Here is a 22,334-nt window from a genome sequence, read left to right as displayed (position 1 = left end):
TTCCGAAATATAATGTGCTGGTACCCCCTCCCCATGAATGCTTGCCCTGAAATAAAGTTGAAACTCCGTCGAACCAAAGTGGAAATGAAGAGAAACTTACTCATTTGACACGCGGTAATCTAGTATAAGTCGTACAACGTAGGGAGCACGTATATACAGACACCGTAAAGGCTACGCTACAGCCGACACTGGCTTGACATTTCAGGCAGCAGTCACACCAAACAGAACTTCGTCCTCGAAGCATCCGAGCTACTCATGTTCCAAGGCACAAAGTTTTCTTTCTGTGTGACACCAACAGCGCCTGTCGTCGTAGTAGTTGTTGTTGTTATCGCTGTTGCTACCTGACAAATTTACCACGTACCCAGAAGAGACGATTGCCCAGGGTTATCCGTGAAACCCTGACGCGAAATATCCTGATATTTCCAATAAGAAAATAATACCGATAGGTAGAAAAGCAACAAAACGTATTTGAAAAGTGACAGGTCAGTTAACGACAGAGCCACGAGAGAACCACCGCTGAAAATGTGATATATAACACAGTGATCCTCTTCTTGCTTGATGTAAAATGCTTCAAAGATCAACCTGTGATGTTCTGGTTTGGTCACGAGAATAACGCGTATGTTATAGCATCGCCTCCCCTATTTAAATAGCGGAGGCAATGGTTCAAGAAAAGTGGGCTACACTGACATGTTAAGCACTGGTCAGCTAAGTTCCCCGGCCCTGTCTGTGGTTTCTAAGTACACGTGCACGTGAAACTTCTGAGCACTTTCCCTTCAGATAAATGACATAAAAAGAGACTGAGAGATAACACTTCATTGGCAGGGAAGGTGAGTGCAATGTCAGGACCCTCGGTCATGTGCCTCCCTAGCAGTGCTGTCCAGTGCATCGCCGAGGAAGACCATGAGGTACATTCGGTCTTGTGATGTTACTGTGGTCAGCCATTCGGCAATGGCTATGGTGAGGCTCACGTTGTTTACCACTATACCGACGAAACCCAGAAACACCGAAAAAAGGAAAAGACACAAACACGTGTCGGCTACGTCCAACTGGTTATATAGGAATAGGAAATGCGGCCTTGTAGGTGAGCGCAGTATCGCCTTCATTTCCCACCACCAACTAAACATAACCTCGCATAACATAAACGTAACCTCCAAGGGGGTCACCGATCAAAGCTACGCTTCCGCAAGTATCATTTTCCTAATTGATAAAGTTAGCTTTTAGAAATTCACTTTACAGGTTGCAGTGAGATCTTCTCAGATGCCTAGTTTGAGTCAGAAAGAGCATGCGCGGGACCGTTTTTTTTTTCGTTCAGTCTCTCTTGTTCAATCATTATAACTCCTGCCCAGTTTGCACTATACGCGTACTGTTTTGCAACCCAGGGGCATTTCGATCACAAATTTCTTCTCGTATCCAGTATAACGTACCTCGTGATTATTAGCGACTAAATTAAGAATAACTTATTTTTCGATAATAAGCAGATCTTAGAGAAGTGAGCAACGTGAATGCATGTATAGGGTTTGTAGTGCGGGGAAGCAGTGTACCGTAAAATGCGTGCAGTATTCGGGTAGCCTCCCCAGTGGCAGCACAGTCGTGGGTGTTCATGCGCAGGACAGTTAACGTTCATTCACACTAGGCCAGCACGACACCGGTTTCGGTCTGTCGACTGTCGGCGACAGCGTTTTTCCCTTCGTGTCGGCGGCTCTGTGGCACTGTACCGACGCCGACAATTTGCCGACAGTCGAGCGGAGAGCTGGGCGTCGGTACAGTGTGATAGAGGCGCCGACACGAAGGAAAAAATGCATTTGAGAGAGAACGTTAAATTGTCGTGACTGTTGGAAGCGGAATTTTGATTTATGACCTGAATTTTTGTGAAAGACATTTTCAAGAATTCAAAGGTTTTAAAAAACAATAGACGCACGAAGTTTATAAATTAATATCTCTCCATGAAAAATGCACATCACGTTCTGTAAACGGCATCCATTAGATCATTCAAAGCTGACAAATTTGATATTTCATTTTACATCTTACTTGAATTCCTTACGCTGTGTACAAGGGTTCTGCAAAAGCTGTATTTCCATGTTACTGAATTTTTTTCGATTCATGTGTAACATATCAATTTTGGACGCTTTAGATGTACTATCAGATGAAATTCACAGAATTGTCATATTACTTTTCCTTGCAGAGTTAGAGAGTTGTAATGTTGACAGTTTCGTTTTCTGAATATTTTTGATATTTATGAATCTTTAATAAAAAATTGACAATCTAAATAAAAAATCGGAAATCAACAGTCACTAGATATTACGTTTCTCTTTTCAATGCAACAAATCTCGTCAAATTCGGTGCAGTGGTTGCCGAGAAAAACGAATTCTCCTTTACGTACATTTATATAGGAGCACCCAAGCTAAAGCTTCTTCTTAAGTAAGATAAAACAATCACACCAAACGTTTATTGGCGCAAGCTTCAATTCTAGTTAAAAGTGTATATGCTTATTTTTTGAAACATCTTTCGTATCATTAAACGTAAAAAAGCTAACTGCGTTTGCCCGCGCATAAGCAGCTGTTCATAAGCATGCGAAAGCTATTAGAAGTCGAAGCCCGCGAACAGCAAAACCATGAACGTAGTTATCAAACAAAATTTAAATCATTTTCGCGCATCTTGATATTTAGAAAGCATTCAAGCCAAAAACGCAACGCGGCTGTCCCGCCACGCACGTTTATTTTATTTGTCTGTTCGCGCTGCCTTAATGTGAAGGTTCCTTAGAAAATTGGGCAGACATTTTCGCACGAGAGAACGAGCGCGTAACTTTTACGGCGGCACAACTTCTAGGATATCATCTAGATAACACAAAGGACATTGCAACTAATTGAAAAATAAACCTTTAGGAGCGCGCCTGGATCTGACAACGGTATTTCGTATCAACGGGTGGTGTCATAGTCAACATGTCTCTACATCCGCAGTTACGAAACTGTCGTTTCTGGCCCTAATATCCATATACGCAAATCGGACAAATTCGCGTCGCGTCTCCTTCGAATGTTTGCACATTACCGTGATACGACAAAGCCTCGAATGAAGGTAAACCTTTTCCGAAGCGTGCTGTTTATCGTACATAATAAATAAGGCTAAAGATGTGTATTATACGTGCATGCATACAAAGGGAGGACCCAGAGTCGTCGGACTGCAGAGGGGACCTTCCGGTATTATCGGCTGAAAACCCTAAATACAAAGCAGCTCTTGTAAATATAAAAAGCAGCGTATTACTTCAGTCTTCGGCTAACAAGAAAAAGGTATTTTATAACAAAAAAAATTATCACAAAACACACGAAACAGCCGTACAAAAGAATCACACGATACGCCGTTTTTCCTAACGAGCGGCGCAGAATTTGTAAGGGATAACGTTGAAAGTGAAACCATGGTAGGTGCGGAAACAAACTTCGCTAATAAACAAATCCGTAGAACCGAGGTTCGCTGTCACTGTCTCTGTCTCCCTCCACGGATTTCCTTTTCTGTTAGCTTCGTTGTCTTATTTCTTGACAGGAAACGGATGTGTCTCTGGGCAGCTCCATTTTCTTACGCCTGGGCGTGACGGCTCGGCTTCGGTGAGCTAGGCCATTTCTCAATAGGGTTCGCCCGAGGAATGAGGCCGGTTTCACACGGAAACCGCAGGTGCGCTTGGACAGTTCTCTGACATACCCCCCCCCCCCCCCCACCCCCCGTGGTCCAGTCTGGCGGGTGGCTTCGCCCTCACTCCCTCGTGCCTAGAAACACGTTCTTCTTTGTTTGCCTCCGCATGGGAAAGCAGCCTTCATTTAAATGTAAGATCGCGAGTGACCCTCTTCCGGGCACTTTCGCTTCTGGCTGTCGCCGTCTGCTCATGGTAATAGTAACCGCCGCGGGAGCCTGTTCTGAGGCGAAACTCTAAAGCCAAATGCAATCGTGCCGAAAGAAAAAAAAAACCGAAACGCCACCATGACCAAAAAAATAGGTATCACAACTTTCTTGGCTTCAATCTTTTCCCAATATATCTAAAACGTTCTCCCTCATTTTTTTTTTGTTTGTAGTATAGCAAGGCAGTCAGATCTCCTCCTTCATACCTCGCTTGTTTGCCTTTTTATTCCATTGCGCCATAATCTAATTTCCATTATCACTTCTTACTTTTCTCACATCTATAACATCTATCTTGATTTTATAATATCAAAATCGCAGGGCAGTTGGTGCTGTTGTCTCTCTTTCGACGAAGGATCGACGATTTGTCGGAACGTTTCGTAAATAAGCTGTAAGGTTTGTATTGCGCATCAACTGGGGGCACGTTTCGCGGCATTTCTTATTGCGTACTTAGCGATCATAACGAGAAGTGACATTATACTGGAGGTCGGCCCGAAGGCTAAGTCGAGCATGCTCCGGTTGCAAGGCCAGAGAATTCGATACCGTCACGTTCTAGTAATGGTGCAGAACGCAGTAGCAAAAAAAAACTGCGAATAACGAAAGTAACTCTTTACTGGGCGAACTTAAGCCCAGAAAAGCAAACGACACTGCAAGTATACAACGATAGCGGCGAGCACAGTCGGCGATCGGCGAAATATGACCCGCGGGTCAAGCGCGTAAGCTTTTGAGCATGACTCGTCGAAGGTTCGTAATCGGTGGGGCTCGCCTACCTTTCGGAGAGTGCAACACTGTGTTTAATTATGGGGTTTTACGTGCCAAAACCACTTTCTGATTATGAGGCACGCCGTAGTGGAGGACTCCGGAAATTTCGACCCTCTGGGGTTCTTTAACGTACATCTAAATCTAAGTACACGGTTGTCTTCGCATTTCGCTCCCATCTATATGCGGCCACCGTGGCCGGGATTCGATCCCGCGAGAGTGCAACACTATTCGCGTCACGCACGCAATCTGATTACGAGGTTCGGCGAGAACACAGGCCACACATAAAATCGGCTACAATAATCGAGAATGTTTCGGCATGTGCAGGCGCCTCCTGAGTCGAGCGATAACGCTTAACATTTGTTAACCGGTCAAAACTCGTCACCGGAAAGAAGACAGAGTCCACCTGTCAATATGAAGTCGCGAGCACCAGCTTCCGTTACTAGACCACCACGCGTAGCCCCTTCAGCGACAAACCGTGACGCTGCTGTTAACTAATGCGTCAAATAATTGCATTTGCTCGAAATTGCTGCGGACTTCGTAGCAAGAACGCTAAGCTGGTCGAATGATTTCTTGTGCACATTCTCCTCGCAATTACAGATTGCGCAGATTTCGGGCTTGTGTCCAGCCAGCCATGAAACGTATATTTAAAGCGATAGCTTTCTTCGGCTCTTCCTCCCACTTTGCGGTTGGTCAGTTTCTAACCGTTCATGGCCAACATGAGACCTTCGACGTCACTGGTTACCACGAGAAGTAAACTGATAGAGTAAATAAAAATGTCTGACGACTGGTTTTGAACCGTGGCCTCCCCAACACAGAAGCTCCATCAATTTCATGGCAGCTATGCAGAACCATGTCCAACAAATAGAGCGGAAGGTAGCGCTGCAAGATCAGAGCTTCCGAAATTATGTGAAGAGTCAAAACACCCAGAAAACCATTAACGATGCCAAAGACAAGCTATATAACGAAGGAAGATTTGGATCAAACGCCCAAGGGACAAATGCTAGTAACTCCGCAACATGGCAGGACAAAACCAATTAGAGATATGGTAATGGAACTGCAGGGGTTTCAGGCGCAAGCAGGGACGCCTGCAGCAATTCATTTATACCAAAGGCACACCACCAGATATAGTTATGCTTCAAGAAACTAATTGCACACCCATGCTGCGAGGGTACAAGTGCCAAGAGAGCGGATGAACCGCAACCCTCGTTAGCAACAAAATTATAGCCATAGCCCATGACGAGATTAATACACAGATTGAACATGTAATAACAGAGGTTATACATAAGAAGAAAAGGAAAGCCAGAAGCGCCTTCATAGTAAACCTATACAGCCCCCCCCCCCTACCCAAGGCAGAAGAAAGAAGATTTCATTAGGCTCTTCGCCGGGGGCTGGGGCTACCCCAAAGACGAAAAGAAGGGGAGAAATATCTGTGTAGCTGCAGAGAGCATCAGATGCGAGCTCCTTACGAATGAGAATCAACCAACTAGACAGGGCAACAGCGTTAGCCCAGACACGTGTCCCGACCTAACCGTCGTCAAAGGAACAAAGCAAGTGGAATGGGAGAACCTGCTAGAAAACCTTTTTAGTGACCATCACATTATAAGGATAAGCACCGTAGCAGAAAATGTCAAGAGGAAGATTGGCATAGGTCGCATAACGGATTGGGACGCCTTTAGATACCACTGCCGGCAGCTGGAGGGCAACATCACCTCGATAGGGGAGGGGTGCCAACAACCTAAACAAGTACAGGAAATGTATACCAAGGAGGTAGATCGAACCGCAGAAACACCAGAGGTAGACAAGCGGCTACTCTAGCTATGGCAGGCAAGACGTGTTCTCACCAGAAGGTGGAAAAGGCAGAAATTTAATAAGTTACAGAAGAAAATAGCTGCGGTAACACTCCAAGCCGAAGAGTACGCAACATACCTAGCCAGGAAAGGGTGGCAGCAGCTCAGCACCTCGCTGGATGGGACACTTAGCACGGCTAAAACATGGCGTATTCTTAAGGCTCTAATGGACCCTACCAAGACTAAAGCAGAAAGTGGCAAAGCAATTCAAAGGCTAGTGCACCAATAACAGGGAACAGACGAGCAGCTCCTCGATGAAGTCAGAACTAAATGCTACGGCACTGACGAGCCCAAGGGATATGAAGGAGATTATCTCGGAGAAGAAAACTTACATATGGACAAGCCTATCACCAGAGAGGAAGTCACCGTGGCAATGAGAGCCATCACGAAAAACACAGCGGCCGGAGCAGATCGAATTGGAAACTCTCTCATAAGGAACCTAAGCCATGAGGCAGTAGACCAGCTGACGGCCTACCTCAACAAGCTTTGGGAAGAAGCAAAGATACCAGCTGAGTGGAAGCATGCTGTGGTAGTCATGATTCCCAAACCAGGCAAGAAGCTGCAGATCGAGAATCTCAGACCAATCTCCCTCACTTCTTGCCTGGGAAAACTATACGAGAGGATCGTCACGAAACGCATCCAGCAAAATCTAGAAAACAAGAGGCTTCACCCAGACACCATGTTCAGCTTCAGGGCGAACCTCTCGACGCAGCACGTGCTTCTGCAACTTAAAGAAGAGGTCCTGGAGACACTGTCCAAGAATGGGGAAAATGTAGTCATGGCACTTGATATAAAAGGTGCTTTTGACAACGTCAGCCACGCCGCTATAATGGAGGGGCTAAATAACACCAACTGCGGGAGAAGAATCCATGACTGTGCCAAAGACTTCCTGATCAACAGAATGGCCACAGCGGGACTAGGGGAGTTGAGGAGTGATGTCTTCACCACCCCAAGCAAGGGCACACCACAAGGCTCGGTCATCTCGCCCATACTCTTTAATGTGGCGATGATCGACCTAGCAGAAAGACTCAGCAGAATCCAGGGCATCCAGCACGCGATGTACGCAGACGACATCACGGTCTGGGTGAACCATGGATCCCTGGGAGAGAAACAGGAGAAGCTACAACAAGTAGCAAGCTGCATAGAAATATACGTGAAGGAAAGAGGACTAGCCTGCTCTACAGAAGTCTGAGCTACTGGGGGTAGGAAGGCACCCCACTGATCCCCACTCGAGGTGAAACTGGAGGGGCAAAACATCCCGGAGGGGAACATGATAAGAGTCCTGGGAATGTGGCTACAAGCAAGCGGGAGATGCAGCCACACACTCAGCCTGCTCAGCAAATCGGCTGAATAGGTAGGCAGAATGATAATCAGAGTTTCCCACCGAAGGCATGCGATGAAAGAAGACGACGCGCTAAAACTCGTCAGAAGCCTCATAGTCAGCAGGGTAATCTACTCGCTGCCATACCACCCTATGATCAAGAGCGAAACGGAACAAGCAGAGGCAATCCTGCGGAAGGCCTACAAGACGGCACTCCACCTACCAAGAAACACACCGAAAATAAACCACTACAGCTAGGGATTAGCAACACGTTCATCGAACTGGCAGAAGCACAGCTTGGAGCACAGTTTCACCGACTCAGAGACACGGCTACGGGAAGAGCGCTCCTGACAAGGTTACGTCACGACCCAAGGAGGCATCTCGATCGATCCGCCGATATACCCGACGAGATCCGTAAGACCCTGCAGGTCAATCCCATTCCGAAAAACATAGATCGAAATCTCCACGCGGCCAGAAGGCAGGCGCGGGCAGATTATGTGGAAAGGCATTTTTTAGCCAAACTAGAAAACACGGTTTTCACGGATGCAACACTGTATCCATGGAATAGACATACAAATTACATTAAGGCAGCTTCGGTAGTGGTTGACAACGCAGGCAAGCTAATCACCTGCGCAACTACACGTAGCGCCAGGATAGTGGAAGCGGAGGAGGTCGCTGTTGCGCTGGCGGCGTCTGAGGGCTATCGAAAAGACAAATCAATGATCATTTTAACGGATTCAAAAGAGACATGCAGGAACTACACAAAGTGCAGCTACACATATTTGTAGTTTGTTGTGCCTCATAATCATATCGTGGGTGTTGGCACGTAAAACCCTGCAATTTAACGACGAAGACGGAAAGACCACACTGGAACGACCACGACTGCATGATAAGGACGGTAAACCATGGCGTGGTGATGATGCCATGATGACGATAGTATGATGAAAGCAAGATTACGACTGCTTGAGGTGATGAAGACGGCATCAGGACAACAAATCACAGCGCGATGACGACGACAAGGTGAAGACCGCGGAACGATAACGACATGGAGCGAAGGAATGATCGCAATGGAATGAATTGAAGGCGTCAAAATGACGACGTCCAATTGATGACGATGGCAGAACGATGACAGTGTTCGTGTTAGCGCTGTAGGGGGAGATAGAGGGTATCCCGTAAGCGTCTACGTAGTGTACTGTCAATTTGAGCCACTACTGCTTGGGTAGAGCTGAACTAGCGAGAAGGTATTTCGCTGTGGGTGCCTTTTTCATTCTCGCTGGTAGCCCAGCCCAGCCAACGATAACATCAGCCGCTGCGAAAATGAACAGATAGAGTGATTGTGAAGAGGAAAAGGCGTTACTTCCCTTAAGTGTACATGTCCAGAATAGCCCCCTTCCCTCATCAAATTCTCCGCTTAAGTGCATCACTTGCTGGCCCGCGCCGCCTCGGTTCGCATTTTGTACCGGCCAGTCATACAAAACAGCAGCCAACCGCTTGAACCCGCAAAGTGCTAGAAAAGCTTCGTTTCAATGCCCTTTCCCAAAGAGCCGCAATCATGTAGGCAAACAGTATGTTCCTGGTAGCCACATCTTAGCCTAACAGTTGATCGTATACCCCAAATGTCAGTTTAAAGAATTATGTGGCTTGGGCTAAACATGGCAGCTAGCTGACGCGACGAGTGGTAGTGTCCCTGTCTACGTTTTCTGCATTATGGTCACGGTGGATTAGCTTAAACATCAGATTGAATTTAACCTGATACAAAAGTAGCGCGAACTGACACAGCAGAGCTTATTTTAGAAAGTAGTCGCCTCTTTTGAAACGTCAGTGAATGGAAAACGCCCTTCAATATAAACGTGAGGCAGTTACTACGTTACTATTAAATATTGTCTTGCATGCAAATTGACAATAATCAAGAAATGTTTAGAAGGTGACAGCACAGCATCCGTGTACGCAGGCCCTCTTTTGAACACAATGTTCTGGTTATCACTTTGCAGTACGTTTTATTTATTTTTTCTTTCTTTTTTCTTTTTTTTATTACTCTTTTTGTAAGAAATATGTTTTGACTTCGGAATGATGTGTAATGTTATGTTTACCGTTCGCGTAATGGTGTGTGATGTTTGATTCTCATAGTTTATTAATAACAAATCTGAAGGAGGGAAATATACATTTATTTCTTAGACTAACTATGTTATACAGATGTGCTGTTCCCTAAGCGCTGGTGAAGTCACGTGCCATACTTCATACATGTCTGCTTTAGATGTGGCACATGAGAAAGAGAAAGGTGTAATGTCATAACTTTATTCATGAAGAGATGCTGCAACAACAGTATTCATATAACTTAATTTCTTGTCTGGCGTCGTATGTTTTCCATTTACCATTATTGTTATATAAGGCGTCGGTGCCTACCGCAGCGCCATTAGAAGGCGCGTGCTTAAGCCGCCGAAGAGGGAGGAAAAAGAGGATGGAATAAACGCAGAGGCTGAGTAACGTCTCCATTCCTGTCGTACTGAGTAATATGCACAATATACCAATTATAATATCCACGAGATGACCATGACGTTGAGAGAGAGACAGAAAAAGCTATCTCATGAATAACACATGTTTGCACATTGTGTTAGTGTGTTATGTCTATGCGCTACTCTGCACAAGAGAGAAGATGAGGAATTCAAATGTCGTGGGCGAGAGAGAGAGAGAGAGAGAGAACGGTGGAAGAAAGGAAGAAAAAATACAAGGACTTGAAAAGCTGAACTTGGAATACACACGTAATGAGAGCTGGGCGCTGTACTGCTGTCCGTATTTCGTAACACTCTGTTTTACTTACCGTTATTTTCGTATCAACTTCCGATGGCGCATTGCGGCAGTGACGTCGTTGCTTTTTCGTCTGAACCAATGTCGAAACATCAGAATGAAAAAGTAAAAGGGACTTAATCGTTACCTAATACGGCTACGACCCTAACTACCCTAACGGAGGAGTTCTGATACGCTATATCAAGTTTCGGACAGCGAGTATCACCAAGTGCGCCTTTCACGTGTCGGCGGAACGCCTGCCTTGCAATCTGTGAAAAGGCTTACGGCACAAGTGTCACACATCAACCCGACGTTGCATGCACTGTATGGTTCTGCGTCTTCGTCACTGTCAGGTATCGTCTTACCTCGATGCTCCGCTGGTATATCGCTTATACATCCGGCGCATGCTATGACCGTCGACGACCGAGGAAGGAAAACAGTGGACTAAGGTGGGTGTGGGAGTAAGCTTTTGAATCAGGACGCCGAGAACCAGAGACCTCCTCAGTATGAAAGGACTCGGACCTCGGAAATTCTCGCAGGCTGCAAAGAACATCGCTGGACAGGAAAGACGTGTTGGCAGCGATAAGAGATCCGCGCGTCAGCGCCGAAACCCAAGAAACCGGCCTCGGTGAATGGACCCCGTTCAGCTACCTTTCTGCGCATCTCCGCAATAGAACGAAATAACGCTGCACTGACCTGAGAACCTCCCTCTCCTTCCTTTGCTTTTATCTCTCTTTCTCAGAGTTGATGGCTGCGCTGTGGTTTCATCTTTGCCTCCGACCCCCTTTCGAGCGCCCTCTATTCTTCTTTCTTCAAATGTGGCACCAGCGAGCCCAAGTTTCTGCTTTAGTGATCCGCATATGCCCGTTAAAATAAATCACTAATTTATCCGATATGTGTGTCACAAAACCATAATTTCGTTCAGGGGTGCTTTAAACTGCACTGACGGAAAGCCAAGACGGTAAAGTGATGCTTTGCGCATTTTTCTGGTGAGTCCTAATATAAAAAAAATCTAAATAAATTTCATGTTATCGTACATTCATTCATTGCATATTTTGTAGCAAGAATTTCATCGCCATCTCGAAGCACGTGCGCAATTTATTTAGGGGCTACAACAGTTGCGAGAAAGGAAAACTTTGTTTCTTTCTTTTTAACCAAAGCTTAAGAACACGTTATGTTGAACAGCCCTTGAAACGTGCAAGTGTTTTCAGCAAAGTGGACGTGTTGTGTTTAGCGGGAACCAGCACACAGACGTGAAACGAAGTCACGTTGTGCGTGTAAGGCGTTTAGTACATCCGAACATCAATGTCTACAGTTTATTTTATTTTTTGGTACCGCTGGCTAACTCGCAACCAGTGGCGCAGAGGGAGTAGCGCAGAAGAAAAGCTGTCAAAGAAAGCCGTTGCTATTCTGACGAAGACAAATCGTTTTATCGAAACGTTGGCTTCAGCAACATCGTCCCCTGTTCGGCCACTCTCGATCCCTAGAAACCTTCATCTTCCCTAGAGTATTTGTCCTGCTTGTACCGAAATGCTGAGTAGAACTAACAGCGCAAATTTACCTCGTTTTTTAACGTGATTAGCATTATTAGCCTGTTTGCCCCACTTCGCGCTTTGTGAAATGTTTTTAGCCTTTTCACTCGTCCACAGTCTTGCTAATAGAAAGAAGGATGTTAGAAAAAAAATAAGGCACATTATCCTCGATAATTCAACATGTCACACGAAGCATTTATGTAAGGTGTAAACGACGCCAAAAATAGCATTTGTAAAAAGTGGCGACGATGATATAACGAGATGACGTCACGGCGACTACACGACGACCTTAGAATGACGACGAAGGATAGGCGGCGATGGTCTGACTACGGCGTCGTGACGACAACGTGATGCCAATGTTGGAGCGATGCCGACGGGTCGTTGATGGCAAAATGAGAACAATGGAATGACGACAACGCAATGAAGTCAACGACTTGACGAAGACTGTACCACGGCCGCGACGCGTCGACGTTGTCATGAAGACAAAACAATGACGAAGGTGAAATCAAGACGACGGTGGACGACGACGGCGCGATGTAGACTATGCAACGGCGACGATAAAACAGCAAGGACAGCTTGGATACGGCCTGGCGACGACGATATGACCAACGCAGTGACAGCACAGAGTAAAAACGGCAGAAAACAAGACAATGACATGACAAAGAAAGAGTGACCACAATGACATAAGGCAATGAAATAACGATGACAGAATGACGGCAACAGCATGATAACGATGTCATATTGATATTCAAGCTTACGTCTCCACTCAGGTGCATCACCTGCCGCTGCGGGACTCCTTAATTCGCATTAAATCCCCGCTTTGTCACCCCTACCTCCGTCCGCTTTTCGAGCTGCGCTATATCTGGAATCGGCCTACAATTTTCCTAGATAATTTTTACCCGTCCTTGGGCGTGATCTTGCTCTTAGCTTGGCTCCGACAAGCTAAAGATTCCGGCACAGCCCATCTCATGATGAATGTGGAACTGACGCCAATAGCATTGAACCAACGTATCGACGCACCATATTGCCAACGCGGAAATGTGTACGCAGCCGGCGTCCCCTCTTGCACTTCCCAGTGCACACGCCGCGCCATCTGCCGGCGCCGCCGCGAAGTTCATACGTGGGGCAAGTTTGATTCCGCGAAGCATATGAGAAATTTTAAAGGATCTTTTTTTGCCACTGAATAGAGGCACGTACTCAATGGCACATACCTAGTTACTCAAGTTAGCATCAAATAAGTTCATCAAAGAGCGAGACATACCTAGCGGCGCGTATCCAGACACCCACTTTTTGGCTAAATAGTGTCATTGAAGAGTGGAACAGACCAGGTGGCACGTAACCGATGCTCCGACGTTGACATCAAATAGTTTTATGAAAAGAGGCACTTGTCTAGCGCCACATACCTAGTGACCCAAGCTGGGTCCGACGATTGGCTGCAAACACGGTTCCTTCAGTACAAGAGCCCGATGCGCAGGCCAATAAATTGTGGACTGCCTCCCCAGTAACCTAAGTTGGTGGGAAAATTGTCAGACAGATATACGCAGAACAGAACAGAACAGAACAGAACAGAACAGAATAGATAGATAGATAGATAGATAGATAGATAGATAGATAGATAGATAGATAGATAGATAGATAGATAGATAGATAGATAGATAGATAGATAGATAGATAGATAGATAGATAGATAGATAGATAGATAGATAGATAGATAGATGATGGATAGATAGATAGATAGATAGATAGATAGATAGATAGATAGATAGATAGATAGATAGATAGATAGATAGATAGATAGATAGATAGATAGATAGATAGATAGATAGATAGATAGATAGATAGATAGATAGATAGATAGATAGATAGATAGATAGATAGATAGATAGATAGATAGATAGATAGATAGATAGATAGATAGATAGATAGATAGATAGATAGATAGATAGATAGATAGATAGATGTGTCCTATCACTTGAATCCTAATCCCATTAACGACGATAAACACTCCCCAAAAGGTGGGTTCTGTTTGCATTTTTCATATATAACTTCAATTTTAGAGCGCAGCTCTTTGGCGTCCGTTCCTGGGTTTCGCGTCGTCGTCGTCGTCGGCGTTGTCGTCGTCGTTGTCGTCGGCCTCGTAACCAGCTCGCCGACGAATCTGCTGCTCCGCCGCCGCGCATGCGCGCTGTCGGCTCTCCGGGCGAGGGAGGATGATGGAAGGGAGGAGGAGAGACTGTGGAGGAGGGCTGGCTACACAAATGGCTCTTTGGCGTCCGTTCCTGGGTTTCGCGTCGTCGTCGGCCTCCTAACCAGCTCGCCGACGAATCTGCTCCGCCGCCGCGCATGCGCGCTGTCGGCTCTCCGGGCGAGGGAGGATGATGGAAGGGAGGAGGAGAGACTGTGGAGGAGGGCTGGCTACACAAATGGCTCTTTGGCGTCCGTTCCTGGGTTTCGCGTCGTCGTCGGCGTTGTCGTCGGCCTCGTAACCAGCTCCGCCCCCCTTTCATCCCCCCAGCGCTAGCAGCGACCGACTGATACCGCTTTCGTGAGTCCGCTACCGCACTCACGAAAGACGTCGTGCACTTCCTGCAACTCGCATTAACCGTCCATCGATCCACACCGATGTTAGTAGTGGGGGACTTTAATGTTGACATAAAGACAAACAGCAATTTCCTAACACTTATGCGGGAGAACATCCCGTTCCTCTCGCTCGTAACGCGTCCCACGGCTGTGACAACCTCGCGAGGCACTTGTATAGATCTCGTCTTTGAGAATCAAGCATTGGTGTACCAAGTCGAACATATATCAGTCTATTTCTCCGACCACAAAGCTTCCTTCATGACTGTCAAGAACTGTTAGTGGAGTCTTTGTTAAAGGAATACGTGTGAAAAATAAAAAAAAAATTCTGTGATAGCGCATACATGTGTTGCTCGATTTCTTTGCCTCAATCTATCGAAAAGGTGAAACAGCTTATTTGCTGCGCTCAAATTTCGCATTAGGAAGTAACGTAATCGTCGGTAATTTTTTTAATTTATTCTCTGCGCAGGAATATCCTCGGGAGCGGAATCACTCTCGGCGCGTCACACAGCCGGCCCCGAACAGCAGAGTCAGCAGCTGTCTCTCCACGAGCCCCAGGTGGCGTACGGCCAAGGTTGCCCGTCGGCGTGGGACTCCTTCACCTGCTGGCCGCCGACTGAAGCAGGGAGGGCACTGCGCAAGCCCTGCGCGCACATCATCGCCTCGCTGGACATTTCGCTGGCAGAGTCGGACGCTTCGCTCGCCAAGGGTAAGGGTCCGTGTCCAGTGGAAACGATGCACATGACAAGCAGCGAGAGATATTTCGCAGTCGTCCTAAATCTCTGGATAGCCGCCTTCTCTCTGTGCGAAGTGCTGGTGCACTGAAGGCACTACGCGATTTCTCGCGCAGACAGTGAATTGACAATGTTTTGAAAACAGCTGTTAATGTGCATCTTTAATTTTCTCTGTGTTTACATGATCTTGTCATGCTTGTGTTGTCTTGTAACCTCATCACGTTTTTTTTAATCTGGGACTCATTCACTTACTGCGCTAAAGCTTTGCCATTATTTTAATGACTTCGAAAAATTGTGGTATTTGCATTACCTTTCTGTCTTCTTTTTGTTTTTCCTGCCGATGATTTCGGAATAGTCTGCCCTACTTGTGACCTAGCTTTCCATATTTTACATTTAATAAAAAAGAAAATGTACAGAAAGGAATATTAGCCTTGTAAATAAATTTTAAACAATTCTAAACATGAGTCAGGAGACTAAAAGTATTTGGTCGTCGCGTTGAATATACAGAGCGCTCACAAAGAAACAAAGATAGTCTGAGCCAGGGAATTAAGTCAGAAGTATACCCATAAAAGATAGCCTCACAACATTTGTGGAATGTAAAATATGGATCTTCAGTCGTTTGTGAAGTTTGCTCGGTAAATTGTGCAGAGCGCGCGTGGTGGTTCTTCGGTTTCTAAACAAGAGATGTTGAGCTAGCACTCCGTTTACTTTTTAGCAAGGATGGCATGAATATGCACATGGTTATGTTGCATGGCTATTTTGTATGGATAGCTTCTCTATCCCTTAGGGTCACGGGGGGAAAATGAGCGACATTTACTGTAACACTTCCGTTCACAAGTTGGCTCTCAACACAAAACGTGCCCTTACCTGTACGCAGTGAATTAAAATCAATAAAATGCTGGGGCTTTACAAGCCAGAACCGCAATCTCATTACGAGGCACGCCGTAGTGGGAGACTCCGGATTAATTTTAACAAGTATGCACCATGCAGGCGTGTAGCTATTACAACTTTCCGTCTCAGGTGCACTCGTGCTAAAATAGTTGTAAATAGTGCACGCAGTGACCTGCGTTGACGTGAAAGGAAAGCGGTTAGACACCGGCACGTGCATAAATACCAGAATATGGCGTGAAGTGTCCTGAGAATGCTATTCGCATTGCAATATAAATTGGCGTATGCGTCTCAATTCAGCGCAACTGCACACGGACCGTCTGAGCATCCTCTGTATCATTGAAAGAAAGCCTCAAAGACACAGCGAGCGGAAAGTTTTGGCTGAGCGCTTACGGTCAGCTCCACTCGTCCTGACGGGTATCATAACAATCTGCCCACGTACAATCGCAAATTACGAGCGCTATTGGGCATGCGCACAGCTTTCATACGCCAGCGGAACGTAGTACGCTGCCCTCTCTAGGCACAGAGAGAGAGAGAGAGAGAGAGAGAGAGGAGTGAAGCCGAAAAGGCAGGGAGGTCAACCAAAGACATGCCACCTTCGTACGCACACCTATGGCTTGTTTTAACAACGCTTGAGCGTGCATGTTAAGAAGGATCCCTAGCCTCCGCTGCAGAGAAGCACCGGGCTAGTTGCGCTACATGCAGCGCATATATACAGTGCTTGTCTACACGAGAGACAGCGCTTGCAGACGTCCCTCATTTGCGTCCTTCGTCTGATTCCGTGCTGTGTGGTAAGATGCATACTTCCCTACCGAGTCGATTTAGCGGAGCGTGAAAGCGTGTCGACTTGATTCCTCTCTCGCTCCGCAGCCGAACTGACCAGGCGCGTCGCTCGCGTCTCTGGCAGACGCGCTTATAGAAAATTCGAAGTTCTTCGAAATTCGAAATTCGAAGTTCTTATAGAAGTTCTTCTGCAGCGCCCGGGCGCGTGAAATGTGGGCGGAGCCAACAGTGAGCCTCGTTCTGCGAGAACTCTCGATCAAGAAAAGCTTTGCTCCTTCTCTTGAAATGGGCAAGAGCGCGTTATGTATAAAAACTACTTAGCCGTAGTCTAACATTTGTCGCACCGCAGTGGCATTTAAGGCTCGTTCGCACCGGCGACGGACAGCGGTCGCGCGACGAAGTTGGTCGCAAATTGCCGCAAATGGTCGATGTTTCTCGAAAGGCGACCATTTTCGGCCAGTCTCTAGCTGCTCGATTTTTCAGTCACCTGACCGCAGTCGCAAAACTGCTGAACCATTCTGAATTCTGATGCGCAGGAACAGAACGTCTGAATACGCTGATAGTTAGCTTACATGGCGATGTGACTGTGAGCAGATGGCGACTGGCCGGTCGCACTTGCCGGCATGAGCATCGGTCGCCTTCAGTCGCTTTTTGGGGGGCCAGCCGCAAGTGATCGCGCGACCTCCTCAAGTCGCAGGTGTGAACGAGTCCTTAAGCTGCAGACACTAGTGGAGGAGAGGAGGTGTGTGCGCGTCTCCGTCTGTTTTCATCTTTTCGGTGGATGCGCGACTTCTCCCGGTGGAACAAACGTCCTTCAACATTGCTGCAGGAAAAAAAAGATGACAGCTGAAAAGCGATGAATTGTTGCGTCGGCGCTGCTTTAAAGTTAACGTAATTCGTTCGCCTGGTTAGACAGTTACGCCATCTGCTCTAACTATAATCGCTAGCCAGCTGTCAGAGGCTGCAAGAAGCGTTCGCGGAACAATCAAGACTCACGCGTTCCACTGAATTTTTTGTTTGAGTTTTATTATGCCAGCACGGTCGAAAGCGCACGCCATAGGTTTTCATGCGCAGATATTTTACCAGCGCGTCACATCGCCGAGCTGGAGACCGTCGTTTAGAAAACTAAAGTTTTCTGTATCCCTCTAAGTGGGTATCAGAAGACATGAATGAAATGCGCGGTTGAAGTTTCTGACACTCTCAAGAACTGCGCCCGATTTCCCATTCCCCTATATCACATCTTTATATTCCCCTAGCCGTCACTTAAGGAGCGTGGGTGACAGAGTTATGGAAAGCAACTATGCGGGGACTGAGACTATATATGCGATGATTCACCCGTTGTTGTCCAAACCGCCAAAACTCACCGCATGGCTTGCAACTCTCTCTTTCTCTCTCTGAATGTACGAAGCCTGACATAATGCGGAGAACTAGCAACACTGAGACAAAGCACATGCTTTTTTTTTGTCGACGCGTAGTCAAAGCGACTACCTGTACAGCGCAGAAACAGACGAAAGAACAATTAGTGGGGCAGACGTACGCGATAACTGACTTTCAACTGAACGTGTGTTTCATTTTCATTTTCCCAGGCACATATACCCATGCCACGTGCCACGTGTTTCCGAATTTGCTTATACGTATCTGCGAAACTGAACCTAAACCTTCAGTTTAATGTCAGCGCTTGTGCCTGTCGTCCCTGTTACTCGTCCATTGTGCGCTTCCGTGCTGCGATCGTTTTCATTAAGAATTACCAACCAGATCCTTCTTATACCTGTTTTTTTTTGCGATACACTCGTTCTTTTGTCTTGATTGCACTCGGTGCAAGTGAAACATTGCGATAACTATTCATTGACCAACTAGGTCGCAGCAAGCCCCTTATTAATTAGCGAGAGTGCTCTAGTCCCCGCCTTCTCTTACGAGACTTAGGTGTGAACTAAAAGGCGCTTCATTAGGGAGCGAGTCAAATTGCCTTCTGGCATTCGATTAAACACGGTCTTCTCTCAATTTCCTCGCCGTTGTCCTTTCTTCTCACTCCAAGGCAGCCCCCCGTCCGGGTCGCTTCGCGTTGCCCGTTAATGAGCGGTTGGCCCGGCGGGAGCAGTTCACGTTCTTACGCCGTCGCCTGTCATCCCCTCGTGCGGAATTAATTGCGCTGCACACGGTCTCGGATAACTACATACGTGTTCTTCGGACGGAGACACGTCTATCGTGGGTTCGGCGGACGTGACGATCCAGCTCGGCCGCTTCGCCTGTCGCGCAAAGATCGCAAATGAGCAGACGGCGCAAGTCGGAAGACAAAAACCCAAAACACTTCCCGTCCAGACGGTCGACGGCGCTCATTGAACGGGAGCTCGAAACGAGTCCCGAAACGAGCGCGACGGAAGAGGACGTGCAAATAGTGTCGACTGCGAGAGCAAAATGCGGATGAATGGCTAATGGCGCCGACACGCTCCTAATGGACGAGGGAACAGCGCGCGCTTCTAAAACCTTGGCAGCTTAGACGCGAAGGTGGCTGAAGTAGCTTTGCTTTTGTTGATATTTTTCCACACAGCCCGAAGCGAGAACTGCTAGAACTTAGGCCTAGCAGTTCAACTCGCGTCTTCTTTCTCTCCTGATGACCTAGACTCGAGAGTCCTTTTTCGAGGCGGAAGATGACATGTTTTTGTACAAAATAAGAAGGGTTATTGGAATAAATGACGATGCAAATTTTGCGAGGCACTTAGACAGCGCGATATCGCTCACTGTTTTTGAGAAATTGTGTCGTGCACGTTGGACCCAAGTGAACTGGACACCACGTGTCGCGCCTTCTCGCTCTTTTAGAGGAGGTTGTAATGGGAAAGCAATGGTAGTGCGACAATATCCAGAAATTCTGGACGTTTTTCCTTCGGCCATATGTCAAATTACGCGGCAGTGGACCGACGTAACTCAATAAGCAGCATTTACAAAATTTTTATATTCAAAAGGATCGGCTGAACTTCCACAACTTCCACTTGGGAACGTCACGAGGATACACCTTTTTAATAACACGTGCACTTATACGGCACTTAGTCGTACCTGCCCTGTTTCTACAACACAGCACTCGTAAACGTGTTTGCTATTAAAAACGAGCATACGCTCAGCCAGTGCTGACACATTTTTTTTTTTCGAGCGCGTCGACGAAATGAGTCCGAGATGACGCTAAATTTCCTCTAAATCCTGCTGCAAAGTCGCTAAAATTGCCGCTAAAACTCTCAAGTGAACCTAAAGTAACGTACGCGTTTTGGGATGCTATATAATGTAAGTTTACCATGGCCTAACGCATCTACCGAAACATTTCACGTCTGTCTAGTGCCTGTGCAGAGCAGGAATAAACTGTGAATTTAATCGCAGGGCGCAGATGGCTCTTTATTTACTGATATATATGCAATACTATGGATAATGGCAGCTGACATTTTCCTTGAACCTTCAGATCGTAAGATTACAAATTCAGCAAAATTCCAAAGAACAAGTTTAACCTCATTTTCCAGTTCTAAAAGGAACTTGGAGGCCTATAACGTAAAACTATTCCAATATGTTTTTATTACAACTTCCTGACGTCAAATTTGCGTAACTGCCGACGCAAGCATCGAGCGATGACCCGCAGGGTTGTCCGAATAGACCAATGAAACGCTCTCCTCGTTCATAGGAGGCCAATTTTGTTTGCTTGAAAAGCGAATAACATTGCCTAAACTGAGTGGCTTGTCTTATATAATTGGCTGACAAGGAGCGAGGAGCACGATCAAGTGGGGAGGGTTTCGATGAGGCCGAGCCAGTGCACTGAAAATCGATAACCGTATGAAGAGATAACCGGCGTCTGCGATTGGCCCGCTTTCCCCTTACTTAGCTTGCGCTGACTGGTCGAAAATCGCGGCGGCGTGCAACGGAAGGTTAAGAATGACGCTAAAACGGACCCTAAGCAAAGAAGAGTTGGCAGAACGAGGTTGTAAACGTACCGAAAGTACTCGAAAACGTTACACGGCCACGCAGAAAGCTTTATCATACGCAAATAGACCCATGCTCTCCGGTGGGTGCGATGTCCGGTGCCTGAGTGATCGGCTGCAGCCATGTTTAACTCCTTTCGCAACGGGCAGCCAGCGGCTATTCAGAAGAAGATTAAGTTTTGTGCGGCATATTAGTGCACCTTTAACGCGTACACGTCACTTTGGCGCGGTGAGTTCTCACGGTTTTGTGATGTCGCGTGACAGGCAGGTGAAGTGGGTGCAGCACGAAAACGTTTGACCAATAGCCGTGGACTAAAGGCGAAAAGACGTGGAATCAGAAATAACTATTTTTCTTTGTGTTCGGTCAAATCATGCATAATCAGTGTGCACACGTCATATAAGATGAGGAGCTATCGCGGTTTTCAAGACTGCTCAAAGACTTCAGAGAATAACCCCGGCACTCAGAGATGAATCTTAACTTGAAGCCCATGCTTGACTTTATCTCAATAACGCACCCAGAACACTCATTGCGTTTATCAAGTACCAGTATATCAGTCCTTGTCGTTGAGGGTCATTCATGTATTCAATAAAATTCTGTCGACTTCCTCTATCGAGTGTAACCCCATCTGTCTTGCTACCTGACGTTGAAATGGGAACACTATAGTCTGCCAGCCCGGTTGGCGAACGCCAATGCGAACGTAAGATGCACGGCCGAACTGAGGCGGGAACTTCTTGTTATTGCGTCATTTCCTTCAAAATTTTCAGTTATTTGTACCGCGTCGACCTTGAGCTATTCTTCTACGCACTTGTTCTAATAACCTATCAGGTGCCCATTGTATTGTATTTCTGTATTGTATACAGAAAAATGGCGTATAAAACGCGCGCACAACGGGGAATAACTTTGGGGGCATTGGCATGTTCTCGATATACGCTTCCGTAAAACGTTTGATTTTGGCACCGAATTCGTGAGATGACGGCCGAACTCAAGCCCCACGATTTCCCAGGTCTCTACGCCTACCGAGTGTGCGGCGCTGACGGCAACTGGCTCTGGGGAAACTGGACCAACTACACCGAGTGCCTCGGTTTGATCAACCAGCAGGTGAGAACGAACGGCAGCGGTGGGGGTTCTTGGTAAACCGGTTACGCCTAATCGCATCCCACATACCACAGAGTAAAAAAAAAAAGCAAACCAGCCGAGCAAGCTGGCTGGACGGGATTATTTAACTGAGGAATTAAGACGCACTCTACATCGGAGGTCGCTGTAGGAA

At 46.6% G+C, this 22,334-nt stretch overlaps 1 protein-coding gene across 1 annotated transcript in view; it reads left to right on the top strand.

Moving 5' to 3' along the window:
* LOC139047029 (calcitonin gene-related peptide type 1 receptor-like) overlaps positions 1 to 22,334 on the top strand; it is a 203,874-nt gene that overhangs the window by 180,969 nt on the left and 571 nt on the right. Inside the window, exons 2-3 of the mRNA XM_070520975.1 lie at positions 15,175 to 15,414; positions 22,071 to 22,165. Coding sequence (XP_070377076.1) covers positions 15,175 to 15,414; positions 22,071 to 22,165 — 335 coding nt within the window. The remainder of the gene's footprint in view (positions 1 to 15,174; positions 15,415 to 22,070; positions 22,166 to 22,334) is intronic.

Source organism: Dermacentor albipictus, chromosome 6 (genome assembly GCF_038994185.2).
Source record: "Dermacentor albipictus isolate Rhodes 1998 colony chromosome 6, USDA_Dalb.pri_finalv2, whole genome shotgun sequence".
Taxonomy (NCBI): Eukaryota; Metazoa; Arthropoda; class Arachnida; order Ixodida; family Ixodidae; genus Dermacentor; species Dermacentor albipictus.
Note: the sequence above shows the minus strand (reverse complement) of the source record. Positions and strands in the feature narration are given on the sequence as shown.